General features: G+C 45.1%; 2 protein-coding genes across 2 annotated transcripts; both read left to right on the forward strand.

Moving 5' to 3' along the window:
- The first annotated feature begins 3,987 nt into the window (after positions 1-3,987).
- LOC109741193 (PHD finger protein ALFIN-LIKE 8) lies at positions 3,988-13,242 on the forward strand. Its single transcript, XM_020300263.4, has 5 exons — positions 3,988-4,383; positions 4,499-4,531; positions 5,560-5,788; positions 12,385-12,511; positions 12,602-13,242. The coding sequence occupies exons 1-5, from the start codon at positions 4,032-4,034 to the stop codon at positions 12,884-12,886; spliced, it is 1,026 nt and encodes a 341-aa protein (XP_020155852.2). The 5' UTR covers positions 3,988-4,031; the 3' UTR covers positions 12,887-13,242.
- Positions 13,243-17,093: 3,851 nt separating this feature from the next.
- On the forward strand, positions 17,094-18,699 carry LOC109741192 (putative clathrin assembly protein At1g33340). Its single transcript, XM_020300262.4, has one exon. The coding sequence runs from the start codon at positions 17,342-17,344 to the stop codon at positions 18,527-18,529; it is 1,188 nt and encodes a 395-aa protein (XP_020155851.1). The 5' UTR covers positions 17,094-17,341; the 3' UTR covers positions 18,530-18,699.
- The last annotated feature ends 492 nt before the right edge of the window (positions 18,700-19,191 follow it).

Here is a 19,191-nt window from a genome sequence, read left to right on the forward strand (position 1 = left end):
AATATTTGAATCTTCTAAATTCTTTTATGTATGATTGGTTATCTTTGCAAGTCTCTTCGAATTATTAGTTTGGTTTGGCTTACTAGATTGATCTTTCTTGCAATGGGAGAAGTGCTTAGCTTTGGGTTCAATCTTGCGGTGTCCTTTTCCAGTGACAGTAGGGGCAGCAAGGCACGTATTGTATTGTTGCCATCGAGGATAACAAGATGGGGTTTTTATCATATTGCATGAATTTACCCCTCTACATCATGTCATCTTGCTTAAGGCGTTACTCTGTTTTCATGAACTTAATACTCTAGATGCATGTTGGATAGCGGTCGATGAGTGGAGTAATAGTAGTAGATGCAGGCAGGAGTCGGTCTACTTGTCTCGGACGTGATGCCTATATACATGATCATACCTAGATATTCTCATAACTACTCAATTCTGTCAATTGCTCAACAGTAATTCGTTCACCCACCGTAAAATACTTATGCTCTTGAGAGAAGCCACCAGTGAAACCTATGGCCCCCGGGTCTATCTTCATCATATTATCTTCCAACACTTAGTTATTTCCTTTGCTTTTTACTTTGCTTTTATTTTACTTTGCATCTTTATCACAAAAATACCAAAAATATTATCCTATCATATCTACCAGACCTCACTCTCGTAAGTGACCGTGAAGGGATTGACAACCCCTTATCGCGTTGGTTGCGAGGATTTATTTGTTTTGTGTAGGTGCGAGGGACTCGCGCGTAGCCTCCTACTGGATTGATACCTTGGTTCTCAAAAACTGAGGGAAATACTTACGCTACTTTGCTGCATCACCCTTTCCTCTTCAAGGGAAAACCAACGCAATGCTCAAGAGGTAGCACCGAGCTATGAGCCCGAAGAAGCTAGTAGGCAGCGCCTCTGCGGGCCACAAGTTGACGCACATATATTGGAGCGCCGGCCTAGCCATACGGAGGAGAAGCTCCGCCAGCTGCTTCATTCGATGATTCAATAGCTCCGGACGACGCGGCGACTAGAATTGCTGCCAGAACACCTTCTCCCCCTCGTGGCCCTCCTGCTCGCCGAAGTGGTGATCCGCGTCCATTGCACTCCTCGGTAGATCGGCGAAAACGTCCGCGGAGAGCCACAACTGGGTCAACTTAGCTCTCGCACATGATTTGTGGTTATCGCATGTGATAATATTCTCTGATTATCAGGGAGTGATCAATGACATACTCAGAGATACATGAGGGAGATATGCTACAATCATTAAGCAGATTCAAGCTACGTAAGGCTAGTTCACCAAGTGTCCCTTCATCTTTGAAGGACGTGAGACCAACATAGAGGTACATAGCCTTACTAGACATGCTTTAGGACTTTTGGTAGGACGCCATATGTGGTTCCTGAACCCACCCGATATAATTGTGTTCCCATTATCCTTAATATTGATCAATAAAGAGAAGTGTGTTTAGACTAAAAAAACCAAACACGCCCCAACGGAACGGCGGTAGACCAATGTGCAGGTGCAAGTCCCTACTCCCTCCGTACCGGTGCATAAGTCATTTTACATTGTGCACCCCAAGAAAGGCGGAGGAGAAAACGAAAGAACTTAATGTTTATTTGCTAATTAATATTATTGCATACGATACAATGAACTGACCACTGCATCCCATGCTAGGTAGTCTAAATTATTGAAAACATACATGCCCCACATTTCTTATTGGTTGATTTCTTTATTTATATCAAGAAACAAGGAACAAGGTGAGACTTAGTGCACCGCACCTAAGTGTTTTGAGATTATTTGATTTTCGTAATATGACTAATACACACGTATGAATTTTCGCTTATTTTGAGGTGTGCAAAGTTGCAAGGAACCAGAGACAGCCGCTGCCAGGACCCACACGCGAGCGGCCCATCGGGGATGCGTTTAAGAGCATCTCCAGCCGCGCCCCCAACAGCCCCCGGGGCCCCAGGACGCCGAAAATCGCCGGTTCGCCCCTTTTTTCCGCCCGGCGGTCACAGGCCGAACCCGGCTCACTGGGGGGCAATTGGGGCTCCGGCGCAAGGGAAAAGCGCGGCTGGCCCACACCGTCAGGGGAAAAGTCAAGGTTTTCTTCCCCGACTCGCCCCCACCCCCGCGCCCTCGGCCGCCACTAGCTATATCCTGGCGCCGCCCGCCGCCCTTCACCGCTAGATAGCCATTCCCCGCCGGAAAAATAGCAAAGCTTCGCCGCGGCAGCCCCTCCAACAGCAGCTGGGCGTTTCCGGCCGCGGAGGGGCAGTTTAGCGGCGGGTACACGCCCATCGGGCGCAAGGTGTTCGGCGATTTGCCTGCCTCGGCGATGGACTCGGATGACGAGGAAGCGCTCGCCGCGCTGCTGGAGGAGGAAGCCGAGGTTGACGCCCAGGAAGAAGAGCATCTCATGGTGCTCGCCGCCCTCGCCCAGCTGCTGGCGAGCAATGAAAAGCCGCGGCGAGGTGGCTCGGCGCCGGGGCGGGTGAAAGCAAAGAACCGGCATCGTCTCGAAGGCTACTACATGCTCTACTCCGACTACTTCGCCGATGCTCCACTTCACGGCGAGAACACATTTCGACGCCGTTATCGGATGAGCCGAAAGCTCTTCCTCAGGATTGTGAATTTCATTCGGGAGTTCGACAACTACTTCAAGTGCAAGATGGATTGCACCGGCGCCCTTGGATTCACCTCCATCCAGAAGTGCACGACAGCGATGAGGATGCTCGCATACGGAGCTCCCGGTGATTCACTCGACGACTATGGGCGCATGGCCGAGTCCACCAGCATAGAGTGTTTCTACAAGTTCTGTCGGGCAGTGGTGGCAGTGTTTGGACGCAATACTTGAGAACACCCAATGCGGAAGACACTGCTCGGATCCTAGCACAGAATGCAGCAAGAGGATTTCCTGGGATGCTTGGAAGCATCGACTGCATGCATTGGAAATGGAAAATTGCCCATTTGCTTGGCAGGAGATGTACAAAGGCGCCAAAGGCGGTTGCAGTGTGGTACTTGAGGCGGTGGCCACACAGGACCTCTGGATTTGGCACTCCTTCTTTGGTATGCCAGGAACTCACAATGACATCAACGTGCTGCAGTGCTTTCCTGTCTTTGCCAAGCTTGTTGAAGGTCATTCTCCTCCGGTGAACTTCGAGATCAATGGGCCGCACTACAACAAGGGATACTATCTAGCTGATGGCATCTATCCGAGATGGTCGACATTTGTGAAGACAATCTCAAACCCTGTGCCAGGAGGCAAGAACGCCTGGTTTGCGAAGATTCAGGAGGCTTGCAGGAAGGATGTCGAGCGGGCATTTGGTGTGCTCCAATCTCGATTTGCGGTTGTCCGGTACCCCGCTCAGACCTGGTCCAAAGATCAAATGTGGGAGATTATGACTTGCTGTGTCATCTTGCACAACATGATCATCGAGAGCGTTAAGAAGACCCAGTGTTTGACACTGAACCATACTACAGGCAGGGTCCTCTAGCCGAAATTGATCACCAGCTACCGGCAACCTGGACTGCCTATCTCACTATGCGTCAGGAGATCCGAGACCCACAAGTGCATCTGATTGAGCACCTATGGAGGCTCAAGGGGGACGCCGGGCGCGACGTGCGATGAAATATGAGTTTTTATTTGTTGAACTATATAATTTGTATTGAACTATTTATTGTTGTACTATTTTGTTGAAGTATTTGATTTTTCTGTGATGAAATATGTGATAAGAAAAAATTGTGTTGATAATTGAACGTCGAGACACGGCGAACTACGTCGAATATGGGCCTATTCTCGCCCATATGGGCCCTTTATTCGCCGAAATGAGGCTGAAAAGTGGGCCAATTTCGGACGCCTGGGGGCGAGCTGGGGTGATGACTGGGCGCAAAACCGCCCCAACGCCGATTGTATCGCCGGCTCGCTCAGGGATGATTTTTATGCGTCCTGGGGGCCAACGGCTGAAGATGCTCTAACCCGGCTTTTACAGCGGTCAGAGCTTTGCCGCGCGTGACCGTTTTCTTCGGAGGCGCAGCTGAAAATCGCAAACCTTTCATGGGTGCGAATGCAATTCCACCAGCAAAACAGGCAAGTGCGGTAAATTTGCAGTTGGAACCTCGATGTGATTCAAAGGCCGCGCTCCGGTCCCCCGAACTGGCCATTCCGTTCCACTATCTCCACAAAATCCATCTCCTCGGCTGGTCGCCAATCCCCTCGCTGTTCTTTCTAAAGCCTTACTACTCGCCTCGGCCAGTCGCCTCCGCCACCAAAACCCTAACCCTAGCCCCGGAGCTCAGGCGACGCTCGCGCCTCCAAATGGACGGGGGAGGCACGCATCGCACGCCGGAGGACGTGTTCAGGGATTTCCGCGCGCGGCGGGCCGGCATGATTAAGGCGCTCACCACCGGTGCGCGCTCACTTTCTTCTCCCCGGCCGATATTTTTTCGAGTGTTTCCGGGGCTCTGTGGTGAGGATTTGGAGGTTCTGATTGGTTTCTGGTTTTTTGGTTGGTGGATTTGCAGATGTGGAGAAGTTCTACCAGCAGTGCGACCCAGGTGAGCTTGCGACCGTCTCTGATTCGCCGTTCTCGGACCTCGAATTCGTTGAGGTTTCACATGGAAGTGATGCGGTTTTTTACCTGCTTGAGCGGAGTTTGTGTTTCTGGCGTGGTTTTCTCTTTGCCTCTTCTCTCAAGAGGAAATTTGTGCGCGACTTGTTAACTTGCTATTGGCGCTAATTTGGGAGTCTCTCTGCCCCGATTCCTGCAGGGGGATTTCGCTGGAATTCCTGTACCGGTGGGTTGGGGATTTTTCAATCAAACCTTTAGGAAGCTTTGTGATTTTTGCAGGAAAAGTCACTGGATTGTTTCCCTCTGTTTTAATTTGGTGCTTCTTGCTTTCGATCTACTAACAGATCAGTTGTACTAGAAAAATGGTGCGTGTGCGTGTGCGTGTGGGTGGGTGTCAGTGGGCGTGGGTAAGAGAGAGAAAGGGATGAGGTGGGGCGCTTGTTTTTTTCCTGATTTGTTGACTAGTGCTCTCGTCGGCTCTTCACACAGAAAAATGATGTGTGGTGCGGTGTAACCAAATGACCATGGTATCCATCTTATGAAGGGTATTTTCGGGCTTTTATTTAATTAGTCATTTTCCACTGACATAGTGCAGAAGTTTAACAGTATAGATCAGGCTATCCTGTGGAGAACTTTCGAGGCTCCCATGTTTTGGTACGCCATCTTCGTTTGGCATTGTTTTTCGCGTCTTTATTTCACCACCACATGTCCTCGTGATGTCAGATGATATACTCACTAATTTGCCATATTTTAGTGTATCCAACTGCAAGTTGGCAGCTGTAGTATTTATCCTGGATTAGTCTTAAAATTTGTATCTGTTGTGTTAGCATCGCGAAGGCGCATTATAGAGTCTGATTGGACGGATCTTTTCCTCATTCTTCTTTTCTCGTTTTGTTTCTTGGGCACACAGTTGCAGTCGTGCTGAGGCTTTCTTGGTCCTGGCTTGTTTTTATTGGATAGAATATAGTCCTGAATGGGAACAGGGGGCTTAAGAGGTTGCCATTTTGATTTCAGAGAAAGAGAATCTATGTCTGTATGGTCTTCCCAATGAAACATGGGAAGTGAACTTGCCTGCAGAGGAGGTTCCCCCAGAACTTCCAGAGCCGGCACTGGGAATTAATTTTGCTCGGGATGGGATGGATGAGAAAGATTGGTTGTCACTTGTTGCGGTGCACAGTGATGCCTGGTTGCTAGCAGTAGCCTTCTACTTTGGAGCAAGATTCGGGTTTGACAAAGAATCCAGGTATTGCATTTTTTTAGGCATGCAGCTTTTTTACTTATGATTTGCTTATGGTTGTATAGTGTTGCTCTACCCTTCATCTTTTAGCAGATGTTGTTGTGCTCTGGTTTTAGTCATGTTCTGATAATGTGACCACCGGATAGTGAGGCCTCAGTTCATATGTTGTCAATGTAACTGTTTTTCCCACGGTGTGCATCAAGCATATTGGAAGCATAAACTTTAGTCATTTGCATGCTAGGTCTGTCAACGAGAAAACAAGCTAGAGAAGACTTACCCACGCTTGGCTAGAAAGCAGCTTTGAGCTTTACAGTGACTCAGTGAGCTTGACCTTTGCTCGAATGAAGCTCACAAAAGCTCTAGTTCGGCTAGTCAATCTCATTAGTGGTTAGGCGAAATCATGCCCATTTACAAATCAGCACTAATTCCCATGCTTGCCACTCTCCCCATCCTAGATCTTTCCCGAGTCGGAGTACAAGTACATGGACTCAACGATCTCGCCACTGTTGGAGAGGAAGAGTACACATCTGGAGTGGATGTTGGGAGGGTAAGCACGACTATTGCTAGGGCCGCAGTAGAGCTGCTAAGTATTGTCGGCCACAACATGAGGGACAGCGAAGGGGTGCTAGACAATGTCGACGGGGGCGAAGCAGCGGTGGGCATGCTGGGGAACCAGGTGATGGTCAATCGGGTGTGAGAGGGCATAGCCCAGACAATGGGGCTGGTTGCCCATGAAAGCATGACGTATTTTGTGATGGCTCAGATCTGATTTGAACGGTAGGGCTTGGATGACACATGAAGAATAAAAAGACAGCACAAGAATCAATGTCCATGTTGGAAGGATAGCTTGACTTCATCGATAATATAGTTTTTTTGTTGGAAAATGCATTCTTGGTGAAGTATGATGTTTGCTTAGTTCAGATGTTATAAAAACTCGGCTTTATCCATATGCGCTATGCTCAAAAGCATACATGGGCCATGCCTCCATGAAGCTGTTCTTCTTCACTTTGTTTACACCAGTTGTTCTGCTTTAGTTGGTAAATTTATATCTGGTTTTGTGGCCAAACTTTGCCGTAACAAACTTGTGTGCCCACAATATATATCCATTCAATAAAACATATTGATCAAAACTGTGTATTTTGGAGACTTTAGTTAGAGGATAACATATATTGGACTGGACAGAGTATACTACTGCTGTATGGAAATGGAGTTGTGCAGGAATGTTGAGAAAATACAGGGTTAGATATTTTAGTTTCTTGGTGAATAACTATCGATATTAAATTTTGTGCCCACATGGTCAAGATGAAATGAGCACAAGGAACATTATACGGTATTTCAGATAAATAGTAAATAAACTTAATCTACGGTTTCGACCTGTGGGTTGACAATTACAGCATCATAAACAAAACTAAACCGAAATTAAGTTTAACTTACTTTTTCTACCTGGATATGGATCCTTTTCTTGTTTTTTTAGATAAAAGTTAAAAAATACAGCAGAATGATAAGCGTTAAATAGCTGCAATGTAGAGGAACTTTTGTTTTCTTCATTGTGGATCTATTAATTACTCCCTCTGTAAAGTAATATAAGAGTGTTTAGATCACTAAAGTAGTAATCTAAACGCTCTTATATTACTTCATGGAGGGAGTACTTGATTGGGGTGCATGAACCATACCGTGCTTTGCCTTTAGCCTATTAGTGTTTTTACACTAAGATCTATTGTAAAAAATTCTTGCTAATTTACTGCTGTACTCCCCATCCATGTTTTATCAGTGGCTTTTGACACATCATTTTCTGTCAGTTGGGCATGCCCAGCTGACAGTTAAGTTGGTGTAATTTGATATTGGTTTTGTAAGCCTAAATAGGCTAAAATGTTTTGGAAGGTTCATTGCAAGGGAGGCCAATGTTCTGTAGTTGGCATGTTAATTTTATAGTACATATGATTGCCACTCCATGCTATGACGCTTTGTGATTTGTCACTCGATGTGTAAGTCGCTTTTGGGTCACTTGTTAACTAAGAGATGCTCTAATAACGATCACCATGGAATATTTTGTTAAAATTTTCTTTCCGTCAATATTTGTGTGACTCAGCTTGTTGATTTTTGTAACTAAATGACTCATCATATAAGTGTATTTAGTCGTTCACTAAATCTTTGCCTCTTGTTTTATCATCTTTTATCTTGGAATATTCTTGTGTTATTGGATGTTATCTAGTCAAATTTGTTTTCGGTTTTGTGTGCTAGGTAGTCCCATATTATATTTGATTCTTAACGGACTTAGTGTTAAATCTAGCTTTAATTCATCCATAGACCCCCTCCATTCTATTTTGTTAGACTTGATCATACACCGTGTCTTTCTGCTTTGTTCCATTTATGACTTATCAAATTTTGTAGTCGGCAAGGAGGAATTTGTCCTTCAGGATTAGTCTTTTTGTTTGACTATTGTCCAAGGTCCAAAAAGGTGGCATTATGTGCTTGCCTAAGGGCACCTTAGCACTGGGCGGTTGCCTTTTGCCTTGCTTCGGCCCTAAGCTGTGGTCAAGGCATCCAGTGAAGTCCTCGGTGATGGAGGAATGGTGGTGCTGCAGGAGAGAGAGGCAGATGTGCTACAGGGAGAGGAGGCATCGGGATTGTGTCGAAGCAGAAGTCGGTGGAGGCAAAGACTCATGTGGTACACTGTTGGTGTTGTCGAAGCAAGGGATCTAGCAGCAACTGATAAGCAATCGATGGCTTAGATTCTTCCTCCGGCCTGTGAAGATATTTTAGGGTTTCCACATGGGCTAGGAAGTGTTTCCATACGAGCTGTAACTAACGGCCATATATGTGAAAAGTCCATTTAGGCCCCGAGCACCAGGCAGCTCGGAATCCTTGGCACAAACCCACCTTGCAGCTCTATACTCTTTTTTTATGTGTTCGTCCTATTGAACTTTTTTTATTCTTTTAAACAAGAATCTAATAAACTAGAATAGTGTCAGTGAAATTTTTAAGAGAATCAACTAATCAGAGACTTTTAGGATCTTCTTTACACCGGGGAAATCTGCTGCTCCTGTCCTTTTCTTTTCTTTTAAGTTATGTCTCTTTCTTTTTGGTCCATCATGCTATTATGTAGGGGTATTCATATTATAGTTTCATATATGGAGTAGTATTCTGGAGCGCTGCAGAGTTCCCTTTCCATGCATCCCAATTGAGATTTTCCATGGGTGGCAGATGTTCTGAGTTTTTGACGTGACAAAGATGGCCACCCAATATAGGGGACTACAAATTTTAAGGTTTTCTTGACAAATTAGGGATAGTGAGGATACATTAAGTTCTTTACATATGCACTCTACGGTGAGAACATTCTATATGATGCAACAAGCAAGCTAACAGAACAAGTTAAGCAAGAACCACAAGTTAGAGAAGAGGATGTATCCCCAAGCTCGCACTCTTGGGAGAGTGCTAATCTTGGGATAGTGAGGATACATTAAGTTCTTTACATATGCACTCTACGGTGAGAACATTCTATATGATGCAACAAGCAAGCTAACAGAACAAGTTAAGCAAGAACCACAAGTTAGAGAAGAGGATGTATCCCCAAGCTCGCGCTCTTGGGAGAGTGCTAATCTCCGCTAGAGGGGTGCGAAAACCAAAGCTTCTCGAGCGCCACGATAGGCTCACCCTATTCTCCTTGAGCCTCCCACTGAGGTTGCAACCGAAGTTGAAAACTTTTCTGCTAAGTCCGGGGGGCTGGCCGGAGGGTCCAGGCTGCTGGGCGAAGGCTCAACAGAAACATTACAACCCGATTGCATCCTTTCTGTTGTGCCCGAAGTTGGTTCCTGGGGTGCTAGAAACAAAACATGGCCAGGTTTTCAAAGTGGGTTCTCTCTTCCATGGGATGGATTGTGGGTGCATGTAGGTTAGCGTACGTGAGTTGATTCCCACCAAATCTCCACTCTGCGTCTCCTCTTTTGAGTTGTCATTAACACCAAAACAGTTAATAGGTAATCTACTTGACCCTAAAGAAGCCCCTAAATAATCTACTTGACCCTAAAATACCTAGGTAATCTACTTTGGCACATGAAATAACATATCTCATTTTCGTATTAATCTCATGGTTAACATTTCTATTTTTTCATTTAGTGATAAATTGAGCGGTTAGTGTCAATTGTTTGATAAATAATGTACTATATTTTTATCTTCATTCGTTTGGAGCTTCTGTTCATTCTTTTTTTATATCTTTAGTTATGCTATTTCTTAGTCATCTAAGAATTTCTTAGTTCTTGGTTGACACTAAGCACCGTCAATCCGATGTGGAGATATGTACGAGATTTCATATTTAAATAATAGATACTTTTACACTAGATGAACAAATCATTATAACACGGTGATTGTTTCTCGATATGTACGAATGTATTTGTAAAATTCATTGATGATTTGTTAAGTTTTGGTTGACTCAGACAATAGTACTTTTGGTACTTAATGAACAACTATTACATTGGAATGTTCTTTTTAGATTCTCATGGAATATTTGTGAAATTATCAAATAATTAGGTAATTCTCATTGGACTAAGACAATACTCCCTCTGTCTCAAAATGCATTCCTATTCCCTCAACACACTGAACAACTTCTTAGATCTGTATGAATGAATTTGTAAAAGTGAGAATTAGTTAATTATCTAGTTGACTGAGACATATATATTCCCTCGTACCTTTTCACTTTAATTGCTACATGGCACATAAATCTTAATATTATTAATACAATGTACTTTTATCAAGCATAATTACTCTTTTTATGTGGCTAAGGAAAATAATTGTACCAATATCACATTGTCATTATTATTTTAAGATCACTAACAATAATTGTAGCAATATATTGGTGAGCTTTTTACCAAACATTGAGCTAGGCTTTCATTGACAGTAATCAAATGCTACTCTTTATTACCTGCCCATTTGTACGAGGCTACCCACAGTATCATGCATGCCAACTGGCAATTTTGATGAGGTGGCATCGAATTAAATGAAGAGAGGGTTGGTATCATAATAAATTTTATGTTACTATGAGTCATGCATGACAATAAATAAGATCATGTAAGATACTAATCTATGATACTGTGCATGATATATGATGCTCCCCAGTCCCTACTGCCAGGAAAGTTCATTTTTTATTGGTTGAATGTGTCAACATGTGTCTTCCATTACTTCGAGTGGTTTTGTCTAGATAAATTCTTTGCCTCATTAACTACCATCCTCCTACTGTCCCACCCACCTACATACAGTAGCACTGTTCAAATTGGCCACACCACTCACCGGATTGCACCACCGTTAATCTGCAGATTCCAATGCAGAAATTAACACTCATGATAGATCTGCCTGTCGCTCGTCTCCCAAATCGCTGTTCTTCCATACTCCCTCCTTTCTGGTTTATTGGGCCTATCTCATTTTTTTTAGTTTTTCCATTTTGTTAGTCCCGTTTTCGTTCCTCTTCATCACCTTTTTAGATTCTGAGGCGATTAGAAGAAAAGTAACTAGTGCATGTAGCCGTTTCTACTCATTTAGTGGCCATGCATGCATGCGCTGGAGTTAATGCCAGATTAAAGCACCTTTTTTGCGGGGAGAAAGTGCTAATTGGACAGTTTTGCAACCTATGTAATTTGTTCCACCACTCGCTATCTACTTTGGTTGAGGAGTTTTTTGAGTTAAGGCCTTTAAACCAGAAGGGAGGGAGTATATGCCTCTATCTTCATCCTCCTCCCCAGGGAAAACTGCTCAGAAGCAGCCCAATCTCCTCTGCTCGTCAGCTGCTAGGAGATAGCACTGGAGCTTCCCGCCTCCCCCATCTCACTTCCGAGCTCCCATGGCGCTGCAGCCCCGTCCTCTCCTCTGACCTAGGCAGTACAGTTGCCAGGTAGCTGCCTACCCCTAAGCCTCCTAAGAGCTGGTGCTGGGTAAACGCTCACCTAGCACCTGGAGCCTTTTTAAGCCTTGCTACTGTCCATGGAGTATCTTTTGTTTTCTATGCATATTTTGATTTAAGTTTTTGATACATTATTAACATCATGATCAACCCATTCCTGCTAATGAATAACGAATTTGCTGTTTTAGTCATCATTTCTTATAATCCATCAACAGTTAAACCAAAAGATGTTACAACGGAGTACACGAAAGGACACACCACCTAAAATGGAACTACCATTTTGTAGCAACAGACATGCATGCATGCATACTTGCAATTGAAATGATTGTACATGAGTAAATTGAAATTATTTGAGCAGTTCTGGATATGCAAATTTAAAAATTCAGTTGGAGTATCTACGGTCAACAGTTTTTGCTTTAAAAATTGAATGAATTGTCTAGGTATTTCTGCTTATCAAATGTTGTTCTCTTGCAAATGTGAAGTTTGGTTAGGTTGACAGGTGAGCCTTTTTATGTACTCTCTTTGCTGTTGTTGTGTTGGTTTCTTATGTGGATTCTGAGCTTAAAAAAACGTTGACCATCTAGTATAGATACAAGTTTTCTCTTGTCTTATTTAGTCCCTTTAGATATTTCATTCTTTTAAAGGTGTGATTGTATTTCTTACATATAGTGGAGATCAGTGTCATTAGTTACATTTTGTGTTTTTGTTGCAGGAAGCGGCTTTTTAGCATGATAAACAACCTCCCCACCATATATGAGGTTGTCACCGGAACTGCGAAGAAGCAGGTCAAAGAAAAACACCCCAAAAGCAGCAGCAAGATAAATAAATCTGGCACTAAGGTAATAAACTATTTTCGTTTTACTGCAACAATGCTGACCTAAAACTAAGCTCATAACTTGTTGGCTTTTGGCGCAAACACACTTCCCCAGCCATCTCGCCAGCCAGAACCTAACTCAAGGGGTCCAAAGATGCCACCACCTCCGAAGGATGAGGACGACAGTGGAGGCGAGGAAGAAGAGGGAGAAGAACATGAAAAGGCATTATGTGGTGCGTGTAACGATAACTATGGACAGGATGAATTCTGGATCTGCTGTGATGCTTGTGAGACATGGTTCCACGGTAAGTGTGTGAAGATCACCCCTGCCAAAGCTGAGCACATCAAGCACTACAAATGCCCGAATTGCAGCAGCAGTAGCAAGAGGGCCAGAGCATGATATCGGATTCCTCCACGGCTCATGTCTGAAGATCCAAGGATTTGACTTACTGTAAAGATGCATGTGGGACGGAATGCCCAATGGATGTGCATTCAGTTGTTGCTTTGAGATTAGTACCAGCCTTAGGGGTCTTGCTGTGTTGTTATTTGGTGTATGTCGGTGATGTTCTAGATTTACTTGTAGTCTTAGCAACTAATTGTAACAGCTTGTATGTCTTGGAGCCTTGTCAGTGCGCCTGTTCTGGACTCTCAGTGTCCTAGGTCCAGTGATGTATCACGCCATCATGTACCCTTGTTGTAATTTGTTGAAGAATCGCCTGTTATCTTAGCTTTTACAGCCTAGTTATTTGGACAGCATCTACCGATAGTTCCACTGTTTTAAAACTTGGTAATAGTTGGGTGTTTGTCAACTCGAGAAATCACAGGTCGCCAGTGCAATGTTTAAGATGGATTATCGGTGGTGCTTTGCTACAAGTGTAGGTTGTATTTTCCATCTGATGGTTTGCTACCCTTGTTGTAATTTGTTGAAGAATCGCCTGTTATCTTAGCTTTTACAGCCTAGTTATTTGGACATGTTATCTAGCATCTACACATAGTTCCACTGTTTTAGAACTAGGTAAATGGTAAATAGTTGGGTTGTCTACTCGGGAAATCACGGCTGCTGGTTCAATGTTTAAGATGGATTGTCGGTGGTGCTTGCCACAAGTGTAGGTTGTATTCCCCTTCTGATGGTTTGCTATCCTCTCTTTTGGTTGTGGCAAAAGCTCAAAAAAGTTTGCCCGCGAATACATGTCACTGATCATGGACTTATGTTTCAGGTATAGACAGTGCCCACTATCCAACGCTTTTGAGGCAGCCTAATCTCCGTGTAATCTGGCGGGTTTGACTTGTGCAGTGCTCGACTTTTGTGAGATGGAACACCAACGCCCAGGTTGGCAAGGCAGGAAGAGTGGACTGCATCCGATGCCATTGCTGCTGCCCCGCTAGTTTACACGCAGATCTGCATCAATCAAGGTCTCCTTTTTGTGCCGCTCCTCTTTTTTCCTCTTTTCTCGGCCTGGTTTTCTGCTGGTGATGTCCCTGTCCTACTAGTTGCAACCTATCAACTTTATCTCCCACTCGCACTCTGCCAACCTTTCCTTTTTGACTTGTCCAAGTTTATCGCATTTCCTTATCTTTTGTAGTCTCCTTCAGCGCTTTCCAAGCGCTCCAAATCCTGGCGACAACAATGGGCTTGCTGTTCTGTGAGATTTTTTTCTTTTGGGCTGGTTAGCGTGTTGGCTGTTTGGATAGACATGACGATGATTCAAGTGGCACACAGGTCAGGTGCCACGCCAGCTTCTACTACTACTAACAGATAGCGCCTAGCTGGCAAGCAGGTTAGCTTTTACACCTAGACTGCAACTTTGTCCACTCTGATGGTAAATAATTCACACATTTCTTGTGTCAGCTGCAGTAAGTAGGACTTGTGGCATTTTTTATGTGCCACTCTTGGAAACATCCATTCGCTCCTGTCTAGTCAGCTTATCTTCAATTCTTTGTGTTATATAAAACCACCACCATCATAAAAAACAACAAAGTTTTTAGTCCCGAACAAGGTAGGATAGACTAGAGCCGAAACCCATAAGATCTTAAAGCCAACTCATGGTCTGATGCACCTTTGTCCATGGCTAGTTCTTCGGTAATATTCCGGTCTTTCAGATCTCTTTTTACGGACTCCTCCATCTACCTCAACCTCTCTTTTGATATTATGAGCACACTTTAACCGTTCGCTATGCAATGGAGTTTCAGAAGGCCTGCGATGTATATGCTCAAGGCTAATTTTAACACGCCCCCTCTTACCCCTTTTTTTCACATAAGAGGTAAGAAGGTAAGAGTTAATCAGACCACTCCTTTGTAAAATCAACGGCTCAGAATTATCATATACTCTTACCTTTCATGTGAAAAGAGGGGGTAAGAGGGGGTATGTCATCTTAAACTTCAATCAATACTACCCCGACTCTACCATGTATATCATCATTCTCGGCCCAATTCTTTTTTGTGTGGCCACACATTCATCTCAACATGCGCATCTCCGCTATACGTAACTGTTGAACATGTCACCTTTTAGTCGGCCAACACTCAGCACCATACACGTAAAAATTCAAATTCTTTGAAAGAGGAAATGCAGCTTGTCCACGTGGCATCCTTAAAATTGGTATTCGGTACTGTCAGCAATGCAAGCCTAAATACATGTCATTTTAGACATGAACAGTCTTTAAGCTGCAACGTTATGTTTTTTTAGGTATGTAATCGTAGAACTGGTATCATAAAACTACAACATATTTTCCTTGAAAATTCTAATGGTACTAGTATTTTCTAAGAGCAATCGGAATAATCATTTTTACATAGTTGGAGCTAGAGATGTTCGACAGCACATTTTCTAGGACGTCATCTATTTTGTCATGGAGGTACTTAATTTTGAGGACATATCCATGTTCTTTAATTTAAGAGATACTGCAGTAATTTTATATAGGAAACTAGTAGCGATATACTCTCCTAGCCAGACACACTTTACTTAATATGAATTAAGCAGGAACTTGAATTTTATCAAAATATACAATTACTCAGCCTTTTATAAAGCTGTATGGGTATTTTTGTGTACTTACTACGCATTTTAGGTGTAGCTCTATTTTAGTAGGTGATATAATCAATAATTGGGATACATGTTTTTTGTAATGTAGTGCCAATTAATTAATGAATACATCAAATTCCTAGTTAATGGATTTGAATCTGATGCTGTAGCAAAGCAGCATCAAATTCCAGTATTGTAACCCCCACTGATGCCAGTTAGTGTTGCATGCACCACATGAAGGATGTGCTTAGGCCCCTTGGTATATATTAATGACTATAAAGTCTACCCTTTTCTGTGGAATTTTTCATGCTAAGGCAGAGGATAGGAAAGAGGAACAACATAAAAATTCCAAGTCCATTGTTTGTTTCACTAAAAGGCAAGTACTATTAAAGAAACACTACCTTTGCCTTTAGTCTCGTCAAGTAGAACTGCCTTTACACTTTCTCCAATCCTCCCTCTCCGACGGAATGTTCTTTGAGGGAAATGTCGCATACGATGACATGGACAAATGATCAGCTCAAGGTCCTGTAGAATTGGCATGCTGGGTTCATGGGATATGTAGATATAATTCCAATATGATGTTGCTATCGACCCATGTGATCGATCGGTCCTTTTGAGAATAAGAATTCAAGCATGGTGGACTGAAGCAAGTGGTGTCAAAATGTCGACATGGATACAGAAATTAGTTTCTTCGGTTCGCAAGGCACGCTCCCTTGAGCTGGTCTTCTGTCTTCCGACATCTAGCTAGAGAGAGTGTAAGTTGTGCATACAGTAAATTTTTGCACAATACCCTAATCATATGCTATCTTGTTTTTTCCTTCCAACTGTATAACCTAGTGCAAGTTGTGAAGCAGTTTTTGTAGCTGATTCCAGCGACTACCGCCACCACCAATATGACACGGAGAATATATGTGGGGTTGAGTTGTTTCAAATGGCTAGGAATGTTCCACACCTTCAATTTCTCTATATTGGAAAAGCAATTCTCTCTATTGAAAACATCTTTCGGGGAAATTATCGAACCTAACACTTTTCGCGCTCTGATTCGTCGACTCATCGGGTGACACACTTTGTGCCACAAAGTGCATCGGAACAACAACATCAACACCACCATTAAACTAAAACCATGACTATGAGGCGTTGTAAAGCCCCCACTAATTTCTTGCGAGGCGTGTATATCCGAGTATAAAGCAAAGTCTAGCATTATCCCATCACTAGGTGGCTGAGGGTGAGAGATATGTTTGTGAGGAGGGGAATATAGATTATGACCCTGCTTCTCCTGGGAATGTACCTAAGTGTGGGTTAACCGTGCCTCCCCTTTAGTTAGTCCCAAAACCCTACATTCCTCCCAAAAGCTCCTTGTTTTGATGTTGATGTGTAGGAATCCATCCTCATACCAAAGAACTTGTTTGTTTGAGTCAAACCTACTGTCCATTGCCAATGGAGGAAGCCTTTGATGCTGGAGGGCACCTCATTCCAAAGGCATTTGATTCTTCCACCCAAGAGTTGACCTCCGAATATAATTTCTTGCTCTCTCTCTCCCCTCTCTCTCATGATATTAGTGGTAGTAGTGGAGGGTTAGCTTTCATCCTGCAACTCCTTTTCCCCAAGTCATAAGGCCGATAGTGGATTTGCTGATGCAGACGCTTCACTCGAGAAATTCTTGTGAAGATGACACTCATCAGAGTCTGACCATGGCCATCTATAGCTCCCTTTCTCTCTCTACCTATATCTCCCTTGGCCCACCTGCAAGTGAGTGCATGCACAAGAGGGAGTGTGCTATAACTCTCATACGCCATCTCTCTCATCTCCTCCTCTCTCTACTCTCATGAGGGCATATAAGACATGAAGGTGTTCAGAGGCAAGATTTGGGCAGCACTAGGGTCACTCATGGATCATGTAGGCGCAGCATCCAACAAGGCTTCCACGGCGGCGGTGCCAGACCGAGCGCTCCTCACGGACATCGAGGCGGCCATCGCGCGGTGCACGGACGGTGGAGGGGGCGGGAGCGTCGGTGACGACCGGCACGTGCACGAGATCCTCTTCCTCGTCTCCAACGCCCCGGGCGCGATCACCTTCCTCTCCCGCCGCATCACGGCGCGCCTAGAGGCCGCGCGGACCCCGGCCACCGCGCTCCGGTCTCTGCTCCTCGTCCACCGCCTCCTCCGCGCGGGCGACCGCTACTTCGAGCAGGACTTCCGAGGCCTCTGGGCCTCCCACGACCTCCGCGTCGACGCGCCGCGTTGCGGCTGCTCCTGTTCTCCCCTCGCTGCCTCAGGCGCCGGCGTCAACTATGTCACGGCCAGCACGGTGACCGCCACCGGCGCGTGCTCTTTCCTCCACGGCTACACGGCCTACCTCGAGGAGCGCATGCAGTGGGTGATCAACCAGTCCGGCAACCTGGAGCCCACCCGCGCCCCACCACAAGATCACGACGACAAGCCGCACCCGGCCTCCTCCTACGACGCCGTCGCCGCCGAGGAGCTCCTCTTCAAGCTCACCATGTGCCAGAGGCTGCTTGACGTCGCTGTCCAGCTCCTGCCGGACAACAACACAAGCGCCAGCGCCGCCGCGCGGTCAGCCTTCGGCATTGTCCTCCGGGAGAGCTTCAAGGTCTACGACGCCTTCAATGAAGGCATCGACGTGCTGCTAAGGTCAAGAAGCGTCGGTCGTCTCAGCAAGTCTCTCAGGGTTTCAGCTCAGGAGGTGCTGAGGAAGGCGTGCGCTCAGACGCCTGAGCTGAAAGAGTTCTACCACAAGTGCAAGAAGAGCAATGTCGGCAAGATCACGGAGTACCCCGTCGTCAGGGTCGTTACGCCGGCGCAGGCCTCGGCAATTGAGCTCATGCCGCCGGTCTGTGAAGAGGATGGTCGGAAGGAGATTGGCGGCGCCGGTGTGGTAGCGGAGGAGAACGAAGGCGACGCGCCCTTTGAGAGCAAGCTGGAGACGACTATCAGTGCGGTGTGGGTCGAGTTCGACGACGAAGATCACCAGGCTGGCCGTGAGTTTACCGGGGATGATCACAGCAGCTAGCCAGCCTAGCTATTAGTATGTAGGAGTTCTTTTGCAATGTCCAAATATATTAATTTTGAGTGATTGGATTGGTCTCCTCGATCCCCTCTTCTTGTGTGCAAGGTTAATCATTCTGAAGGACCCGTGTCTTCATTCAGCTGGCAAGAAAGCCAATAATTCTTTTTCACTTATTTCTGTTGTTTCCTTTTGTTCTTTGGTCTCCTCCTTTGTTGCGGTCTCGATATATCCTTCCGCCTAGCGTGTTTTGTGTTCTTTGCCATCATATTTGAACTTCTAAGTGATCATATATACTCCCTCCGTCCCATAATATATGATGTGGTGATGTTCAGTATGTAACTTGGATGGATAGTGTTTCATGCGACGCGGCAAGCGATGCTCATGGCGACGCGCATGCCAACTCGCGGTGGTCAGCGTGGTACTTGCCGGTCTTCAAGGCGGCGGGGGTGCTCGTCTACTGGCGGGGTGTGGTGGTGCTGCGGGACCATGTGCTCTCCCTCGTCGACGAAGGCGGATGTGTGGTGGATCGACGCGCATGCCGCCACAGCGAGGAAGTTGTTCCGTGCGGCATAGTGCACTTCACTTCTCACGTTGCGATACTTGGAGAGGCCACTGGCCCTACGGCACAACACACCTCGAGCGGTACGAATGACAGACGAGGTGAG

Source organism: Aegilops tauschii, chromosome 4, assembly GCF_002575655.3.
Source record: "Aegilops tauschii subsp. strangulata cultivar AL8/78 chromosome 4, Aet v6.0, whole genome shotgun sequence".
NCBI lineage: Eukaryota > Viridiplantae > Streptophyta > Magnoliopsida > Poales > Poaceae > Aegilops > Aegilops tauschii.

Coding starts and splice junctions, on each gene's coding strand:
- LOC109741193 (XM_020300263.4), top strand. CDS start 4,032: ATGGGTGCGAATGCAATTCCACCAGCAAAACAGGCAAGTGCGGTAAAT. Junction 4,384..4,498: donor GATTAAGGCGCTCACCACCG/GTGCGCGCTCAC, acceptor GTGGATTTGCAG/ATGTGGAGAAGTTCTACCAG. Junction 4,532..5,559: donor CTACCAGCAGTGCGACCCAG/GTGAGCTTGCGA, acceptor TTTTGATTTCAG/AGAAAGAGAATCTATGTCTG.
- LOC109741192 (XM_020300262.4), top strand. CDS start 17,342: ATGAAGGTGTTCAGAGGCAAGATTTGGGCAGCACTAGGGTCACTCATG.